This window comes from Amphibalanus amphitrite, unplaced genomic scaffold (assembly GCF_019059575.1).
Source record: "Amphibalanus amphitrite isolate SeventyFive unplaced genomic scaffold, NRLGWU_Aamphi_draft 000646F_arrow, whole genome shotgun sequence".
Taxonomy (NCBI): Eukaryota; Metazoa; Arthropoda; class Thecostraca; order Balanomorpha; family Balanidae; genus Amphibalanus; species Amphibalanus amphitrite.
The window spans coordinates 217464-235655 of record NW_024882140.1 but is presented as its reverse complement, the minus strand read 5'-3'; the positions used below and the strand labels follow the sequence as shown (position 1 = coordinate 235655).

The following is an 18192-nucleotide window of genomic DNA, read 5'->3' as shown; positions in this document are numbered from 1 at the left end:
CTTGACTTACCCATGACAAGAAAATTACTGTTTTAGCAACCTTCGCTCGCTACGTTCCCGTGGGCTAAAAAAAGTTTAAAGAAGTTCCTTATTACCGAAAAACCGCGACTAACTTCCCATCAAAAACTCCAAAACGGGTCGTAGCCCTAGCCGCGGTGAACCGGTAAACCACAAGACAGTAACAGAAGGTGTCTGGTGAGACGGGACCTAACAGAAGGAGTACGCCATAAAAAATATTATGCCGTGAACGGAACGCTTCCCATTCACAGCGTGCTCTGTCCAAAACATAATATGCAAGTTAAATAGTCTCCAGTAAATGAGTCCCATCAAAGGGAGGTGGCCGAACCAAATCAGTAGATACACACAAAAATGGCAAGAAGGCACCCAAAAACATCATCGCTGACCGCTAATGCGTGCGCCGCGCATCATCTCTTATCTCGTGGGTGTGCGTCTCACTCACTCTCACTGTAGTAGACCTACAAGCGATGCTATACCACCAAGGACCGCCCCACCGAGGGCCTCGGAACCGGTCCGGATATATCTGGGCTCGGTCTCACGACACCGCCGATACCGGGTTCGTGAGAGAAGAGCCGGTAAAAACGGTTAGCGACGCCTCACGAGACGGGCGAGGGCCGCGAGATCGCGGGATCTGGTCGAACTGGAGCACTGCCCGACCAGGCCCAGGCAGAGCTCATGCGACTGAGCGCTGGCTGGCAGAAGGCCAAATCAAACGCTGACCGGCGGAGAGGGAGGGTTGGACTGAGCGGAGTTTCTCAGTCAGATGCAAGCGGAATTCGGCAGGTCTTTGCTGAAGTGTGTATCATTGAACGAAATCCGCAGGGTAAGGCACCACATGACAATAGACAACTGCTGTGAGGGTCACCGACTCAGGGGCAGTGCTTGACTGGAGCGACCCGACCCGACCCTAGAGATGCACATAAGACGCGAGTCTATCTCCCCCTCATCCGACACTCACCTGCTATCCGCGTGGTGCTGATGTCTTTATGTCCTCCTCTCCTGTTATCCACTTGCGTTCCTCTCCTCTCCTCTCGCACAGCACTCTCCACTAGCCACCACCGCACGCCACTCTATCCGCAGGACACGCTGCACACTCAGCCCTCCGCCACCGAGCAACTGCGCGTACGTGGGAGCGCGGCACGCGGCCCAGCCGCCGGTACGGTCTCTGACACCGTCGGCCGCGCCGCGCACCTGGCACCGCCGGCCTCTGCCGTGGCGCATCGGCCGCCGACGCGGTGTCAGAGGCTGGCCGCGATACCTGCTGATAATTGGACCGGCGGACCGCGGACCGTCGGACCACGAACCACGGACCACGGACCGGCGGACCGCGGGTGCCGGCAGACGGCGCGGAGCTGAGTCGAGGGACGACGCTGGAGGGCCGGCAGATGTCCACTGGCGGCCCGTTCAGTCTCGTCCTCCTGTGAAAGGGAGAAAACATTAGACACGTTACTTCAACCCGCCCAAGCCCTTGGGAAATCCTCACTTTGGGAATATACCTACATCAAATGGACTGTAATCGCCACGCCCCGTGTGGATTGTCCATGAAGGTAATACAATACAATACAATACAATACAATACAATACAATACGATGCTAGTGCTAGCGGGAAAACGTGTTGTCCTACGTACCACAGCCATGGCTTGCTGACAAGTGATTGGCTTCATTGCAGAACAAGAAGCAGCTTCCACAAGGGCGAACGTTGATGCCTTGTTTCACTCCAAGCCTTATTATGAATTAGAAAATGATGAGAAAAGATGGCGTCGAATAATAAATATGATTCCAAAATTGAACATTCGCCTTATCACATAGAAGACGTTTGAAGACGTTTGAACCGGTTTTGCTTCGCTGAACCATTTTTCGCTCCCCAATTCTCACGCCGAAATTATGTCCGTAGGAAGTGGAACGGAATGCAGCCACAGGCCCGCGCGTATTCTACTAAGTACTAATGACTCGGTGATGCCGGGCGCCGCGTTCGGGATACTATGCTGAGACAGTTCGGTGAAGTGGAAGCCACGAACAAATGTGAAGCGCCAACGTTCCACCGAGGTCCCTTTCGAGCGACTCAATCACCAAATCATGGGAGCGTCTCGAAAGAGCGACAGGAAGCTCCCACGTTCAACAATGTTTTCTGAAACGACAAATAAATGCAGCAGGCAGTTAGCGGCACAAGAAACTAGGAACGTAATTCGACGTCCGCTGGCCGTCGTCGCCAATTATCAGCCCCAGGCATGGCACCTGGCGGCCCAACTTTCAAACATTTTATTCGACAACAGACGGAAAGACGACAGTAAGAACTAATAAGCATGCTGCTATGGTGTAGGTACACTATCCATGGCATACAACAGTAACAGGCGGTTTCGAGCAATAAAATCAAGAAACTGATCATGATATTTAAAAAATGAGCAGCTGCTGATTCATTTTAAAAATGTCCAATAAAGGTACCATCACTACCATACAGTAAGATCTTCAGCTGTAAAATTTGTGCTAGTCATCATTATTGAGGACTTTACTGCACAATAAATAACTTATATGATTCCATTCCAATTCTAACAATCTCCTGTCAGTAGGCGGAACTATGGTCATGAGTACCCAAATATAGGAACGTTCCCATTTTTGGGAACGGAGTTCCCAAATATGGGAACGGGCGTTCCCATTTATGAGAACGGAAGGCAATTTTTCGGCCGTTCGCCCACTAAAACTCAAAAGTGCATCACGTCTCAAAAAAGTGCACGCTGATTTAAGTATCTACTAAATCTCCATAAAGTTGTCTTTAATCTGACCGTGGAACAAGGAAATTGACCGTGGAATGATATTTTTAATGATTTTTTAAAAATGACAGAATGGTGGAAATATGGGTTATACGACATTTAACATGCAATTTTAAGGAAAATGAAGCATTTTTTACATTTTGAGGTCAAGTATAATAATTTTCGCCTGGTTATGAAGTTTCATTCTAGCGACACCAGATGCTGACATATGCAAGCGAACACGCGGACAGTCCCGAGGTAATATTGTTGACTTTTGGTGTCGGGGCGATCGACCGCGTGGAACGTCAGTGATTTTACCGAACTACTGTTGTAAACTCAGTTTCAGTGGTTTAAAATCATTCAGCTGTATTTTATCAGCCCTGAAAGACATATTTTATTTGGATGCTAGCTGTTTAGCGTTGTTTTATAAGCAGCGTCATGAGCGTGGTTTTTGTCTTCGGCGTTTCTAAGCATGATCGTTTGGGGGAATTTCTCTGATATAGGTCGCTCTGTGTGGCTTATTTATAATTTTTATGCTGATTTCGATCATACCTCGTGCCCATCCTACCAGGCCTTTTGCCACTTACACTCATTAAGAAAGGAAAAAACTAGATTTTCATTGGGACTAGGTGTTTTGAGGGTGTAACATATTCAGCGTTCCCATTTTTGGATACTTCTTGTGCTCGTCAACTCTCGGTGATTAGCAGACAGGTGCTTGACATGTCTCCACCCTCGGCGCGGACGGTGGATATAGGTATGGAAGACCTTGTTGAACATCGCTGAGCGTTGTGGATTACGTAATCCTGCAGAGGGGGGCGTGCCCGCTGCGAGATCGACGGGAATAAAAGCGCAGAAGACCGGGCGAAACATGCAACGGTCTTGCGGGAAAGGTCATCTGATGATTGTTGCGTTAACAATAATTTGCGGCGTTGGACGTGATGCTTGTTAATGAAAAGAGCCCCTGAAAGGCTTCGGTGAAATCGTTCCCAATTTTGGGTACGCCGTTCCCATAATAAGGAACGCTTGCAGCGCCAGTGTACGAGAGCGTTCCCAAATTTGGGCTCGCGGCCCGGGTGATGGACTGCTTTAGAAATAGGGGAACGATTTGAAACTACGATGGGCCTTACAATATCAAACTCTTTCCCAACAATATTGAGACAACTATCAGGCGGTTCACGATCGTTTTATATTTTTTGGACGTCATTTAAGAGTTCTTTTTCTTGTTTTAAATAATGCCTACATGGCGTTCCCATATTTGGGTTTATCGTTCCCAAACATGGGAACGAAAATGCGTTCCCGAAAATGGGTACGCTTGACCATAGTTCCGCCTACTGCTGTGGAGTACAGTTTGAGTTCTCATGAACTTGTTAGTTGTTACCCTCTAAAAATGTTCATAAAAATCACGAAATACCTACCTAGCTGTAGTTTGATTGGGATTTTTAATTAAAGCAATACCATAGCATAACCTACTGAGAATTAAACTAATTTACCTATAACTTATAAGCTGGCAAGCATTGCTCGGTCATCCCAATCCAAATCACATTGCACAGTTCCGTTGATGAATAATGCAGGTGAAAAAGAAAAACAAATGAGATAGTAATTGCAATTTCAATTCAAATTCGCAAACAACTAGCTGTAGCAGCTTAGCAAGTCACATGGCAAGTCACAGTCGGAAAGGGCTGAAATGAAAATATGAATGAATGCTGAAATGCTTCATGTACTAAATGACCTCTGACGTATCAAAATACACATATGACAAATTTTTACATACTTTATGGAAGTACTTACACAACTTGACCCAACTTTTATCTGTCAAAAAGTGATGAACCGGATGAACCGACCCAACAATACAAATTGAAATAAGGTACGACCGGTAAGACGAAAGCAAAACAAAACAACGAGAACAATTATGAGCCAGAAATGAAACATTAGCGCAGAGTTAGCTACCAATCAAAAGAAGAAAGCTGCTACTAATTAAAAAAATCGCCGTATATTTCGTGCTGCATGCAAATAATGTCAAGTGCGAAAATAATAATCACATTATTTGCCCTTCTCAGTTCCTCACATTCATTTCAATTTATCATACCCCGTTTTCAGTTTCCTAAAAAGTGAAATAGTCCCAAAATTCAAAGTTCAATACTTGCTCGCCGATTTGAGGATTTGATTATAAAATGTCCCAGTGAAATGCCCGTACTGAGCACGGTCCAAGGCTATATAAACTACGGTCATAGAGTACTAGGAGCCTGAGGAGACACTAGACAGACACAGTAGGTACTACAATTTTGTTTTGCATATCATTCAGCGTCCGTTATTTATATTATTTCATTGTTATTTTAACAAAAATTAATTATTTTTTCCGGGTTCACCACCAAAACCGGCATCTTCATTCCTGATGTTCATCCAGAGCACAGGCAGAACTCGCCGTATCCATTTACCATACCACTGATCCCCGAGGCGAAGACATTGGTTCCCATTTTTTGAAATGTAAGAAAGTTGGTTCTAGAAACGTCAGCGCATACGCACAGATAGAAATATATTACACACACCTCGTTGACATTTGTACATTTCATCGGGGCAAACAATCACTCGTTATACTAACATCGTACAACAAACACCACTGGATATAATTTCACACGTGACAAACACGCGTTCAACAGTCATGATGACAAAAACCTAACCATAGTAGTACTGCAAATATACACTTTACTTCTAAATGGCATGTATGGGCGCAACTTATCTCCCCAATCGGTACACACTGGCCTATTTACTCTTCTTAAACGGTAATCAAACTCCATCTGAAAGCACACAACCCACGGCTGATGGAATACATACACACCGCAGCAGTCATCACACAGCGATACCAAGAATACCTCGCATTCATCCATTACAGTATATGTAGAATGGACTAAATGTTACACGGCAAACAACCGGCAAATGTCGCCCGTCCTCTGTACGAACCACGAAGGCCCACTGAGCCAGAGCTCAAGTTCATGCAGCCACTCTTGTGACTGAGACCAAACTGAAGGGGTAATAAGTCGCCACCAAGTTACAAGCTACGACGGAACTTCATCACAGCCAGCCACCGGACCAGACGTCTCGGCGGCGCCTTCGACCGTCAAGAAGACAGCCGAGAGTCCCCTCCTCCTCCCCCCAGCCACTCTCCCCACCCCGTGTTCGCTGCTCCGACTGTAATCTCTCGCCAGCTTCGAACGTTCTGACAGAGATTACACCCCGGTCGCAAAGTCCCGATATCCATCTCTCTCACATATTTCTTCACCGTCGCGACGTTCAGCTTCCACGACCGTATGCGCCGTGACGTTGGTCCGCCTGCGCCGTGACGTTGGTCCGCCTCCACCGTGACGTTGGTCCGTCTGCGCCGTGACGTCGGTCTACGTCTGCTCGCCAGGCTCGGGCGGCGCCAGCTCTCCCAGCGTAGAGTCGGCGCACACCCAGGCGATGCCCCACTTCAGGTTGGTCAACATGTACTTGAGCGCCTTGGTCCAGTGCTCCTCCGAGTTGAGCTGGATCCTGGGTGGAAACATAACGGTGTTGGTGAGGGCGATGAGAGCAATAAACCCCTTTCCTGACGTACGTCAGTTGCGATTATCAATAGAGCATGTACGACGCACGGTTAGTCAGAACTCAGAAGCGATTAAAATATGGACAGACACGCTGACCTATCAATCATAATTCAACCGCTGACCAGCGACAGCAACGTCAGCAGTCGCTGGTCAGCAGGTTAAACAACATCTGCTGTTTTTATCTCCCGCCTGCAGGCACAATATGTCGCGATTCAAGCCACCATTCAAGCCCAAGTTACACCAACTGCATTCAATGGGTGGCGCTTTCTCAGACACCCTGTACTTACTTGACAGAGTATGCAGTGCCCGCCTGGGGATCCTCGATTTTTCCCTTGGAAACTCTGTAGGGCAAACGGAACTTGGCATCGCCGGATTCTATTTTCTCCTGGAAACCAAAATACGATCCTTAAAAGTGACAAAAGTAATTCAGTAACAACCAAAAATGCACTCAAAATAGCTCTGTCAAATGTGCAAGATTCAAGGCAGCGTTTTGAAGCACAAAAAAAAACTTGAAAAAGGAGCAACACAAAGAATTACAAGGCACACGAAATGAAACAAAATAAGTTACATATTACCGAAAGCTAGCAAACACCACACGGAAGCACCAGACCAGATATTTTATAAACCATCCACCAGCTGCCGCCTGCCTCCGGAGCCTGACCTGCAGCTCCTGCAGACACTCGAGGAAGGCCACCATGGCGGCGTCAAACTTGGGGTTCCAGATGAACTTGAACCCGCCGGCGCCGTACAGCGGCAGCTCGCGGCCGTCCGCCAGAACCTGAGCAAAAGGGAAAAGAGAATGGGACCGTCACGACACGGAGATACGATACTGATTTCTAAAAGGAGTCGTTCTGGCGCGAGGGTGGGTGTAGTTGATTCAATTCTATCAACAGTGTGGAGAATGACCAACGACCCCGCCCCATGTCGAAAAGCGTACTGCAACGTTTACATCCGTATAATAAATCAAATCGTTATTAAAAATGTTGCGCATGCTTCAATCAATGCAGTATCAGTAAGCGCGTTCAATCATGAACAAGTTCAGTCTCCTATTGATCAGTCTACCGATAGCTCACCTGCACATAAGAGTGGTTTCCGAAAGGCACGATCTTGTACTTTGAGAACTGGAGTCCGATCTTGCGCGCGAGTGCGGTGAGCAGGAGGGCGGTCTGACCCCAGGCGGCGTTAATCTCCCACCAGTCGACGGGAACGCTGGGCAGCCGGCCCAGCCTGGAATCGGAAAATATCTAGTCAACGTGACGTTGTCACAATACTGGTAGAAGCAAGTTCGATCAAAGGAATTAAGACGTACAACCTGGACGCATATTAGCGCATTCTGACAGATGCGTTGTTATAAAGCCAGGAATAGAAACAAAACATTTGTCATTTCGCCTACTGTAATCGATTAATGTGGATGAAGTTTTCACACATAAATATGACGTTGCACAGCGCCGAAAAACCAACACACGAGCTGAATAAGCGTGCACTTCACTCACCTGAAGTTGTTGATGGTGCCGAAGTGGCCACTGTGCCAGATGTGGAATGTGGCGTTGAAGACGTTCGTCTTCTTCAGCTTCTCCAGCTGCCGCGTGGTGTAGTCCAAGCGGTTGGACAAACTGCAGGAGATATATTCGATTACTCGCCAAGTAGATGACCCACGATTAATATTGGAATCGAGGCGAGCCCACATGCGGGCCGGATGCGTAATGTGGGCCAATTGTTACTGACATCTGCAACTCAAAGACGAAAAAAGACTAAGCGTTTCCTGATCTACACTAACAAACATTTACTTACCACCATAAATCTACCAAAACCACGACCAATTATCAGGTTTATGGACTATGCCTTGTCTGCAGTTTGTGATCCATGCCAAGTTACTCCCTCGCTGCCCGCCCTACCTGCGATAGTCCTCGTCTGCCACGATGAGCTGTTTGCGGTATGTGCAGAACTCCCTCCAGAACTGCTCCTCCTCCTGTTCGAGCCGCTCCTTCTCCTTGTCCTGCTGCTCCAGCTCGTGCTGCAGCTGCTGCTCCTCCTGTTTGAGGGTGCGCAGCTCACCGAGCAGCTGCTGCTCCTCGGTCGCCAGCTGTGGACGCAGATAGCGGTGGTGAGCTCCAGTGCGGTCAGGTTGGCCGGTGTGGAGAAGGGCGGGAGAAGAGGAGATGGGGTATAGACCACGATTGCGGAAACGACACACGACACGACACAGACTACGAAAACTTATCCGTCTTGCAGAGTTACACACTCACACAGGGCAGCTTGAAACACAGCAACGAGTAAACACAAAGCATTACCACATTCTAAGGCTATCCAGCATACAAACAGCAGACTGCCCATAAGAGACAAAGCTATAGTCACAAAATCGACATTAAACAACTGCTTCCGTTGTAAGCCTAAGGCTCAGCATCCTTAGCGCTTTATTTCAAGGTTATGACTACGCCCAACGTTCCTTCATATCCCGACAACCACAGCCGTCCCCTAGACCAGCCAGACCAGCGCACGCACCTTGGCCAGCTCGGCGTCCAGCGCCGCCTCGCCGTCATCCGCCGGCGGCTCGCGCCTCAGTTTCTGCACGAACTCGCGGTAGAGGGCGGCCTCCTTTCGGACGGTGACCAGCTCCTCCTCGAGGCCGTCCGTCACCAGGTCGGTGCACTCCTCGCACATCGGGTGGTCCACCTCGGTACTGGTGGAGAGCATGTCGAACAGAGTGGCCGCCATCTGACGACAAAACGGACCGCAGTGGGGGCCATCTAAAGTTCGATGCCACGAACTGCTATATTATTTGAAGATCATGCTAAGTACAAGATTTATCAAAACTAGTACAAGAAGACGTATTACATTCTCACGATATCCTTTGCTATTTGACGGAAGTCGTCCGTGCCAGAACGATGCCTTCGACGATATTTTGATCGTAAGTGATGAAGAAATTTGCTTACAACCAAGTTGACGGGTCCAACCTATCGATGCAGGCTGTTAACCGATGACGTTGCTTTATAAAACAATGCTTCATTTAATAAGGAGCCTAAAAAGTGACATTTCTGTAGAATGTCAATGACCTTATGCGGCAGACTGGATTTAGGGGCAGACTGTCACTGACCTTGACCTTGTGCGACAGGTGTCCGGAGGGTGTGACGCCCGGGTCGGAGAGCACCGTGAAGCCGGTGGAGTCGGCGCCGCCGCCGGCGGCCGGGTTCGAGCCGCAGCTCTCGGTCCACCGCACCGGCGGCACCACCTTGTCGAAGGAGCCCGCCCCGGAGCCCAGGTCCGACTCGGTCGCCGGGTAGATGGGCACTGCGGAGGGAGCTTATCGGTTATAACTAGCTAAAACTGTATACTTGGGGTTATTATACAGTAATGAAAGAGAGTGAGACTGATTAACTCGTTGTTCTAACAAAAAAAACGTGCATCACACCAAGACACGTCACATAGGTACGAAAATATGCCTAGTCTGCTAAACAAAGCAGAGTTCGACGAAACCTCGGAGTGTAGGCAGACAAGTCTTCCACTACCTCTGTCAAGTGTGTAGTTATTACCGACAGTAATCACGGGTAGTGATTCGGGCACTGTGCGCGCACATTACACGCCCAAAGAAGTGCGAGTCACCGTGCGGGCACAGAAAGATCGAAATCGATACGGGAAAAGATGAAGGGTTCGGACTGGCCCCAACGTATCGATAAACGGTCGGTAAAAGATCGAAGATCGAGAATAGGGCTGAATGACTGATAATGGGCGGATAAGATCGAATATCGAAACTGACGCCAAAAAGTTTATTTCTGAGCAGAGTTGGATGGGACCTAACAATGTCATATTTAATAATTTTTATTAAGTTAATTGGGTTTGTACAAGTTGTGCCAGTTTTAAATAAAAATGCATGCAACATGAGCAATGTGCATGCCCAAAATTCACTCAGGCACCCTTGTCCAGGCAAGACTAGTGCACATTCAGATGGGCAAACATTCTCAGACAGAAGTTCTGAGAATGTTTGCACATCTGAATGTGCACTCTTGCCTGGACATGGGTGCCCAAGTGAACTTTGGGCATGCACATTGCACATTGCTCATGTTGTGTGCATTTTTTTTTCAAAAGTGGCACAACTTGTTCAAACCCAATTAACTTAATAAAAATCATAATCATCTGAGTCAGAAAATGACATAATATCCAGTATTAATATCCATAATAATAATATATCTTGCTTTCCCTTATCAAACAAATTATAACTTCCTTCATCAAACAATGTGGATGAAGGCATATGCATTCAACAACAGTACTTGGAGTTTAGGCTGAGCTCATGAGATTGTTATTTGTTACTATACCAGCAAGAAAATTAGGAGTTAAGGAACTTACATGATAGCTCAGCCAGTGTATGCTCATTGGGATTGAGTATTGTGTCATCTAGTCTCACAGGCATGGAGCACCTCTGGCAGATGAAACTGACACTGGTTTGACGCTCCATCCTCCCAGCCACCAAGTATGATTACAGACAGAAAATGGGCTGCCAATAACCTGAAATGGTGGCAGAGGGTCAGTTTTTCCATTTCTTTTGCCAATACAAATAGCACTCGTACATTGTGCGTAGGTATGACGTACTGGTACACCCAACACAAGTACCCATGTTACTTCTGCCATAAGTTTCTCTGCAGTCCACAGCACCAGACTGATTCGGTCCAACTAAACCCTTACTGTCATCTGATCCATTGTTGTATGATTTTACTTCACAGAATGGTGCAGAAAGTCGAGTAAGGTGTTTATAGCCCCCTGGAAATTGTAGCATACCACAACCTACATAAAAATACACACCAGTCATTCTCAGATGTTTTGGTGTAATATTAAAGGCCTTACCTAAAAGCGTGGGAAGCTTAATTCCAAAAATTTGACATTATTCGACATGAAAACCACAACTATTTCCCCTAATCACAACACACTACTCCCAATGTTTACCTTTTCATGCACTTTACTCATAGCTCTCAAGTCATCGGAGAAGAAATCAATGACGTCATTCTTTTATAAACCAATCCAAGGCTCTTATTGAAAATTTCAACTTGCTAGAGAGTCAGTAGCACTCACTTAATTTTGTCGTCATCATTTTATTGATCGATTACTTGAATGCTTACATGAGAATAGACAAATGCGACAATTCGCTTATTTGTCGAGCTAGAGAAAACTGTTTGATAATATATTCCAAGGTCCTATATACTACCATTTCTTGGATTTCTGAGGGATTTGTTGAATGCTGGACTGTAAGTACAATAGGGATTTTGATAGTAAAAAATGGCCTTTCACCGTATTTCTATCATCTATGCCTGTCAACTCAAACTGTGCTATACCTACTTCCTCAACAATTGTCATTATTCTATTTTGTTCACTGTCTCCCTTCACCTTGGAATCATAATAATAACAATTATAATAGTAATAATAACAATAATAATTTATGGTACGTGATTTGGATGAATTTGTCTGCCCGTCTAATTTACAGGTAAATAAGCCTGTCTCGCAGTCCAGCTAGCTCTATTCCTGAGCATGGCACCTCAATTTCTTCAACTCCACCTATGCACAGTAGAAAGTGTGTAATTTACTTGAAGCATAAGTCTATTAACCCGCGCACGGCTGGGGGTCCTGGATTTCCACGCCCTGCTGGGGGGGGGGGGGTGTTTGAACACCCCCCCCCCTTGTAACTCGGCTCCTGGGGCACGTAGCGATACGCGGAAGGCGGCGTTCGAAAGAGCATCAAAAATAATGACGAAATCACTTCGGTCAATTTTTTGGTCAGGTCAAAGGTCAGGTCACCAGAGGTCATTGAAGGCAAAATTTTGCCGATTTCCAGGTCGAATGTAGAAAATTTCCAAGAAGCCAACGCATAACTCGAGAACCAATAGAGCTACAGCGCCGGGGAAAAGCGCATTCGATAGCCCTATTAAAGCCCTTTCTGAGTAATTCTCTCAGATTTGACCTAACGTCAACAGTTTTGCCTGCAGGGGGCAAAAACTGCAAAAATAGCCTATTTTTTCGGAAACAGTTTGTCTGCAATAACTTTTGACTCAAGCCTTGTACGAGCTTACTTTTACCGGCATCGTGTTCCTCTCGTCAAGACGCATCGAATGAACTATAACTTGACCTTGGAAGGTCAACTTGAAAATTTGACCTCGATCTGTATCGTCGAGCTGAACACATCTAAGGCGTTTTCATCGCTCTAGCATGCCTCTATCAAAAGTTATTTGCGAAAAACTGTTAGATACCATTCGTGACCTAAGATGACCTCATCACCTCAGGGCATAAACAAGGGTCACGGACACCATTTTCATGTTCAGTGTGTCTAAACCACTTGTAATTCGGTGCTTGGGAGTGTTTATAATGTCTTTTGTCCAAAAGAGGCGCATTTCAATTTTCTCCCATTGACTTGTAATGGGGAGGTCGCAAAATTGACCTGACCTTAGGTCATCGATATCAAAATTCTGAGATATACATTTTGTACATGCTATTGCTCTTAGCAATCGCTGAAAGTTTCAAAGCGATCGGTCACTCGGTGTAGCTATGACAGACATTGAAACTTTTTATGAGGTGAGGTCACTTCAAGTGACCTGGTGACCTGACCTTGAATGACCTTGGTCTGAAATTTTCACAACATGTGTAGAATTGATGTATGATAAGGTGTAAAAAAAAAAAAACGGCGGCGCTCCGCGCCGCCGTTTTTGAGATATTCGCGAAAAACCACAAGGGGGGTGTTCAAACACCCCCCCCCCAGCAGGGCGCGGGTTAAATGATGCCCTGTGAGGCTGAGTAGGTAGTAACTTACTGGGTACCTACCTACCTACCTACCTACCTACACAATATACTGACTTATTATATTATGGTGTTAACATAGGAAATGGCGATGCTTTTTTTCTTTTGCTTATGGTAGTCTAGTGAATAATGGCTGTCATGAAAATTATACCAATGCTGCTGTGAAGCAAAGAAGTGTAGCCAACTGCTACACTCTAATTGTCATTAAATATCTTTATTAGTCAAGGTCAAGGTGCAGACATCAGCAAAAGGAGCAAATATATTATTTTATTGTTGCCAAAATGGTCATTCCCACCTAGCCCAGAGAGCTTGGTCACCAACACCTGTCATCTGTGCCAGCCAGAAGCCAAGCCAGCTATACGTCTCACAGTTTGGAGCCAAGACCTTGGACTGTGTTCCATTAACTCAGATCCTGCTGCAGGAGGACGTCTGCGGTCGTCTCTAGCACCACCATGAGCCGCCTAGTCACGTTTGACGCGACCAACACGCTGATCCGGCTGCGCTATTCGCCGGGGGATTACTACGCGGCGGTGGCCGGCCGGCACGGACTCGTGGTCTCGGCGCCCGAGGCCGACCGCTCGTTCCGGCACCACTTCCGCACACTGCTGGCGGAGGAGCCCAACTTCGGGCGCGGCCTGGCCGGCGGCTGGCGCCGCTGGTGGACCACGCTGGTGGGCCGAGTGCTGACCGACGCCAGCGCGACGCCGCCGAGCTCCGAGACGGCCGGCGCCGTGGCCGACCGCCTCCTGGCCGACTACGCCGGCGTGGAGTGCTGGCGCACGGCAGAGGGGGCCGTGCCACTGCTGGAGCGACTGGCCGCGCGCGACATCCGACTCGGAGTCGTGTCCAACTTCGACCCGCGCCTGCACCGGCTGCTCGAACGGTTCGAGCTGAGCCAGTACTTTGACTTTGTGATCGCGTCCTACGAGTATCCGTTCTGCAAGCCTGACCAGCGAATTTTCGAGCTGGCGCGGCGCTCGGCGGGTGCTGACCGCTGCACGCACGTCGGTGACAGTGTGCGACTGGACTACGAGGCTGCGCGTGCCGCCGGCTGGGAGGCGGTGCTGGTGGGGTCCGTGCCGCCAGAGGCGGGGGTCGATCCGGCGCACCTTTGTCCCCGGCTGGCCGATCTAGAGGACTACCTGAACTAATGGCGACGAACGGGACTTTCCGTCAAGGGACTGAGCAATGAGCATGCTGCTGATAGAAAGGACAAAACTGGGGTAAACGCGCTGGGATCGCTAAATCGCTAAGCTTATGTGCTTTTAACATGTAGTGGACATAATTTTGTTAAGTTGGTTGTCGTTTTACGGTACTACGAATGATGGATGGTATACACCGGCCTATACTGGTGTTACATGGCAATAAGCGGTGACGGGTAGATAAAAATGTCAATGCTGCAGGCCAGCAGAGACGTAGATTGTGTGCGATGAGCTGCATAATGCGGGCGTGGTAGATTTATGCCGAAAGATAAAGGTATGACACAATAAGCGCTGACATATTACGGGTCTAGCTGCACATGGAATGTGTTAGATGAGGAACAACAAGTAGGCATTTATATTGCAATGTGACATTCAGGTCTGTGCGTGCGTGTTCCGTCCAAGATGATAATAGCGATAAGTGATCACTTTACTAAAATGGTTTTTTAGTCGCCTCGTACGCTGCTGGTTAGCACTAACGGTGGCTGGTGCAGCGCATATCTGGTGATAATGTGATGCAATGTAAATGATATTGCATGTTTTAAGGTCAATACACCAATTATTGACTCTTCTTTGGGTCTCGCTGGTCGCATGACAATGGACGACGGAAATATCTATGAATTCTACTTCGTAGTGAAATGGCAGGGTTTTGCTGGCTGGTCAAGGTGAAAATACGCGCATAGGAGCCAATAGTGAAAACATTGCGCTCCGATTAGAACGGGGAAAACGACCCACAGCTTGACGGCGGCTCACATTAATCTTGGCTTTGATAATCCATGTCACTGGAATTCCACTGACCAGGGCCGACACGATACCGAGTCCCTCCACCGACAGACAGTCGAAAACAATCAGACTACTGGTAGTTTAAACTACCAGTAGTTGGTCTGATTGTTTTCGCAAACCAGGTGCAAGGGCATCACTGCTCGCAATGTATGCAGACGGGGCAAAGTCTACTGACCTTTCCCTGACTCAAACCACTCACAAACATGCACAGTAAACGCCTTGATATTTTCTCCCGTTTCCTCTGCCACATATGCTTCCCTGACGTGTGCCTCCGTTTCAGGTCTGATTATCTCTCGTTCTCCCCACTGAATGGATGGAGGACGGCGCTGACGACTCGGCTCTGCTGGAGCTGGAGAGGAAGGACTGGCAGAAGGCTCAGCGGCGGCTGCTAACGGTACGTCCAGGCACGAGATAAAGGACGAAAGGCACCGTGTGCACCGCGTGAATGATTTCGGGTGCACCCTTTAGTATGTGATCGTGCGGTGCACGCCAGCACGACGTTCGCCATTAAACGTCCTTTTGTTTATGTCTGTACTGGCTGTGGTGCGAAAAATGTCACAAAACTGCACGGGACGTCCTTCGAAGTATTTACCTTGATAAATCAAAAGCGGAACTAGCGCTTGCCAAAAGCGCTTATCCTCAATCCTGTCACGTTTGCCATCTACTGCCATCTAACTGATCTATCATATTGTGACTCGCCGCTCTCCCTCTACAGGACGCCTACAGAGAAGGCCGCTCCGACGGCGAGGAGTCGAACCTGCAGCAGCACTTTGACGTCGGCTACAAGGACGGTCTGGAGCGGGTCTGGCCGATCGCGCAGCTCAGAGGGCGACTGTGGTGAGTCACGTGCGACTTGTGCTGAGGCCTGGGAAGTTGTCCGGCGGAAATCACCTACTCGGCAGAATTGGCTATCTGCTTCATGCAATGTTTGGTATCGGTATTTCTTTACCCCAATCACCTATCAATGTAATTGATTGGAACTGAATTGATGTTTAACGAACTCATGGTGTCTCATTTATAATTCGATGCTTTCCTTCCCCGTGACTCACACATCTCTGACCACTCGTAAGTGGCTTTCATATCTGTATGCATCCAGCCTGACCCGTGTCCCCGTCTGTCGCCAGTGCTGCGATCGCGGTATCTCACCTGCGCGAAGACCGCCCCGAGCTCACCGAACAGGCCGGGGAGAGCGTCTCTCAGCTTACCGAACTCGAACGGAAACTCGGAGTCCAGCGGCGCTGCGGAGAGGAAGACCAGGCGGAGATAGCACGTCTGCTCTCCGCCGGCGAGGTGGCGCTCGCGCGGCTAGTGGGACCGCGGGCTGAACCAGAGGGTGACGCAGTTGCAGAACTATGAGTGCCGAGGCTGCTGAGCGCGCGTCGAGGGCCGGGGACTGGCCGGAGGCGGAGCGTCATCTGGCGGAGCTGACCGCCGGTCTCCGCGCCGACCCAGACTGTCTATCCGCGGAGGGACTCGGTATTGTGTCGGCGCTGGTCAGGCTGGCGGAGGCAGAGGACGCGGCCGTAGTATCGGCCCAGACGGAGGCGCTGCGCTGCCTGAGGAACGCGGCCGCGGTGTCTGCGGAGCACCGGCAGCGACTGGCCGCCGACAGGGAGCTGATTGGACACCTGGCCGCGCTGCTGCGCCGGCCGCGCGACTCTGAACCGCGGCTGGTGGCGGCCCGCTGCGCCGTCCAGCTCCTGGGAAACGTGGTGTCAGCCGGCCAGTCGGCACAGGCCGCCGTCTGGGAGGCGCTCCAGGATCAGATGCTCGAGCTTCTCTCGACAAACGACGAGAAACTGCCCGCGTATGCCGCCATGCTTATGTTCAACACGGTGAAGGGTAACGGGGAGGTGCGCGCGAGTCTGCAGGCGCGGCCCGACTTCGGCTCGCTGGTCTCCATGCTGCTGATGCTGGTGACACTAGACTCGGAGTTCGCGCTGTTCTGCGTGGAGGAGCTGTGCGCCGCCGAATTTGTGTCCGTGTACCGTGCCGTGTCGGAGGTGCACTATGCGGTGCTCCTGGACCTGGTTCTGGTGGCGTGCGAGGCCGATCGCCTGCAGCTGCCCGCCGAGGCTGCCACCTTCCTCTCTGAGCGGTTTCTGACGCGCTCTCAGTCGCCGGTGGCGGCCGCCGATCCGATCGAGATGAAGAAGATCCTGGAGCTGCTGGGGGTGCTGTCGGCGGAGGACCGGCTCAGGCCGGTGCTGCAGAAGGACGACGTCCTGCTGGAGGCGGTGGTGCGCATCCTACGCGAGGTCCACGAACTCAGCAAGGAGGAGGGCACGGCGTTCAGCACGCTGGGGAAGCTGGCCGAGCTGGAGCGCACCGGCGCCGCCGAGGAGCTGAGCGCCGAGCCGACGTTCGGCCTGAAGGCGCAGCTGGTGCGCCTGCTGGGGAACCTGGTGTGGCGGCGGCCGTCCGCGCAGCACGCGGCGCGCCGCTGCCGGGCCATCCCCGTGGTCCTCGAGTGCTGTAACCTGGACGCGCGCAATCCGCTGCTGCAGCAGTGGGCCGTGGTGGCCGTGCGAAACCTGTGCGAACTCTGCCCCGAGAACCAGCGCGAAATCAGCGAGCTGAAGATGGAGGGCGTGGCGCCGGCGGCCGCCGAGGAGCTGCGCAGGATGGGGATGACTACTGTGACAGAGGCGGGCCGGATCCGCGTGCAGTCGGCCCCGCCCGGACAGTGAGCGGGCCGCGTGGGGGCTCAGCTCTGGCAGCTCGGTGATAGGCGAGTGGTACGGGTCGGTGGCGGAGTCGGTTATGTAACCTACGATAACGATACTACTCCCGGTGTTACCGTCGTTTGCATTCGTTCGCGGGACGCCATTTGACACTGCTTCTTGTAGCTCACTTTGAGCTTGTGAGCTGTGAATTGTGATACGCTGCCAATTCGACAAATGACGAAATGGTGTTCTTTATCACCACCAGTTACCTCGTTCCCAGCATTCAAAGACCTAACATGCAATACAGTTTCAGGTGATATGGATTATGCGCCAGATGTCTGACTCTGGATGCGGTTTTTACAGATGGCCGGAGTCTACATAGGGGCGTTCTCAAGTAGCTATTTGTGTTTACCATGGGACAGCC

At 49.7% G+C, this 18192-nt stretch overlaps 4 protein-coding genes across 7 annotated transcripts in view; 2 read left to right on the top strand and 2 right to left on the bottom strand.

The window, feature by feature from the left end:
• The window catches only part of LOC122363900 (tyrosine-protein phosphatase non-receptor type 14-like), a 56545-nt gene extending 51881 nt beyond the window's left edge, over positions 1-4664 (bottom strand). The window contains exons 1-2 of one of the 2 annotated variants that reach the window (XM_043333716.1): positions 4554-4664; positions 977-1436 (exon numbers count right to left, since the gene is read on the bottom strand). The gene's annotated coding sequence lies outside the window, so the exon portion shown is untranslated. The remainder of the gene's footprint in view (positions 1-976; positions 1437-4553) is intronic. The other variant, XM_043333717.1, reaches the window with a different exon arrangement.
• Positions 4665-5281: 617 nt separating this feature from the next.
• LOC122363898 (beclin-1-like protein) lies at positions 5282-11300 on the bottom strand. 2 transcript variants are annotated; one of them, XM_043333710.1, is made up of 10 exons: positions 11282-11300; positions 10688-10846; positions 9441-9634; positions 8849-9061; positions 8242-8429; positions 7840-7959; positions 7420-7573; positions 7008-7124; positions 6634-6731; positions 5282-6293 (listed from the first exon to the last, which is right to left on the bottom strand). In XM_043333710.1, the coding sequence occupies exons 2-10, from the start codon at positions 10794-10796 to the stop codon at positions 6155-6157; spliced, it is 1332 nt and encodes a 443-aa protein (XP_043189645.1). In that variant the 5' UTR covers positions 10797-10846; positions 11282-11300; the 3' UTR covers positions 5282-6154. The 2 variants fall into 2 exon arrangements, with proteins under 2 accessions (XP_043189645.1, XP_043189646.1); XM_043333711.1 differs by having other exon boundaries at positions 11183-11293.
• Positions 11301-11373: 73 nt separating this feature from the next.
• LOC122363897 (ataxin-10-like) lies at positions 11374-18094 on the top strand. Of its 2 annotated transcripts, none has more exons than XM_043333708.1 (4): positions 11374-11580; positions 15383-15496; positions 15818-15939; positions 16227-18094. In XM_043333708.1, exon 4 carries the CDS (start codon positions 16455-16457, stop codon positions 17790-17792), a length of 1338 nt encoding a protein of 445 aa, XP_043189643.1. In that variant the 5' UTR covers positions 11374-11580; positions 15383-15496; positions 15818-15939; positions 16227-16454; the 3' UTR covers positions 17793-18094. The 2 variants fall into 2 exon arrangements, with proteins under 2 accessions (XP_043189643.1, XP_043189644.1); XM_043333709.1 differs by lacking the exon at positions 11374-11580 and adding an exon at positions 11701-11774.
• On the top strand, positions 11663-15048 carry LOC122363899 (rhythmically expressed gene 2 protein-like). Its single transcript, XM_043333712.1, has 2 exons — positions 11663-11816; positions 13542-15048. Exons 1-2 carry the CDS (start codon positions 11788-11790, stop codon positions 14269-14271), a joined length of 759 nt encoding a protein of 252 aa, XP_043189647.1. The 5' UTR covers positions 11663-11787; the 3' UTR covers positions 14272-15048.
• Positions 18095-18192: the final 98 nt, after the last annotated feature.

Excerpts from the sequence above, each read along its gene's own strand:
- LOC122363898 (XM_043333710.1), bottom strand. The coding sequence starts at position 10,796 with ATGGAGCGTCAAACCAGTGTCAGTTTCATCTGCCAGAGGTGCTCCATG. Across the intron at positions 6,732-7,007 it reads AGTGTCTGCAGGAGCTGCAG|GAGAAAATAGAATCCGGCGA; the intron begins GTCAGGCTCCGG and ends TTTGGTTTCCAG. Across the intron at positions 6,294-6,633 it reads GGCACTGCATACTCTGTCAA|GATCCAGCTCAACTCGGAGG; the intron begins GTAAGTACAGGG and ends GTTTCCACCCAG.
- LOC122363899 (XM_043333712.1), top strand. The coding sequence starts at position 11,788 with ATGAATTTGTCTGCCCGTCTAATTTACAG. Across the intron at positions 11,817-13,541 it reads TCTGCCCGTCTAATTTACAG|GAGGACGTCTGCGGTCGTCT; the intron begins GTAAATAAGCCT and ends ATCCTGCTGCAG.
- LOC122363897 (XM_043333708.1), top strand. The coding sequence starts at position 16,455 with ATGAGTGCCGAGGCTGCTGAGCGCGCGTCGAGGGCCGGGGACTGGCCG.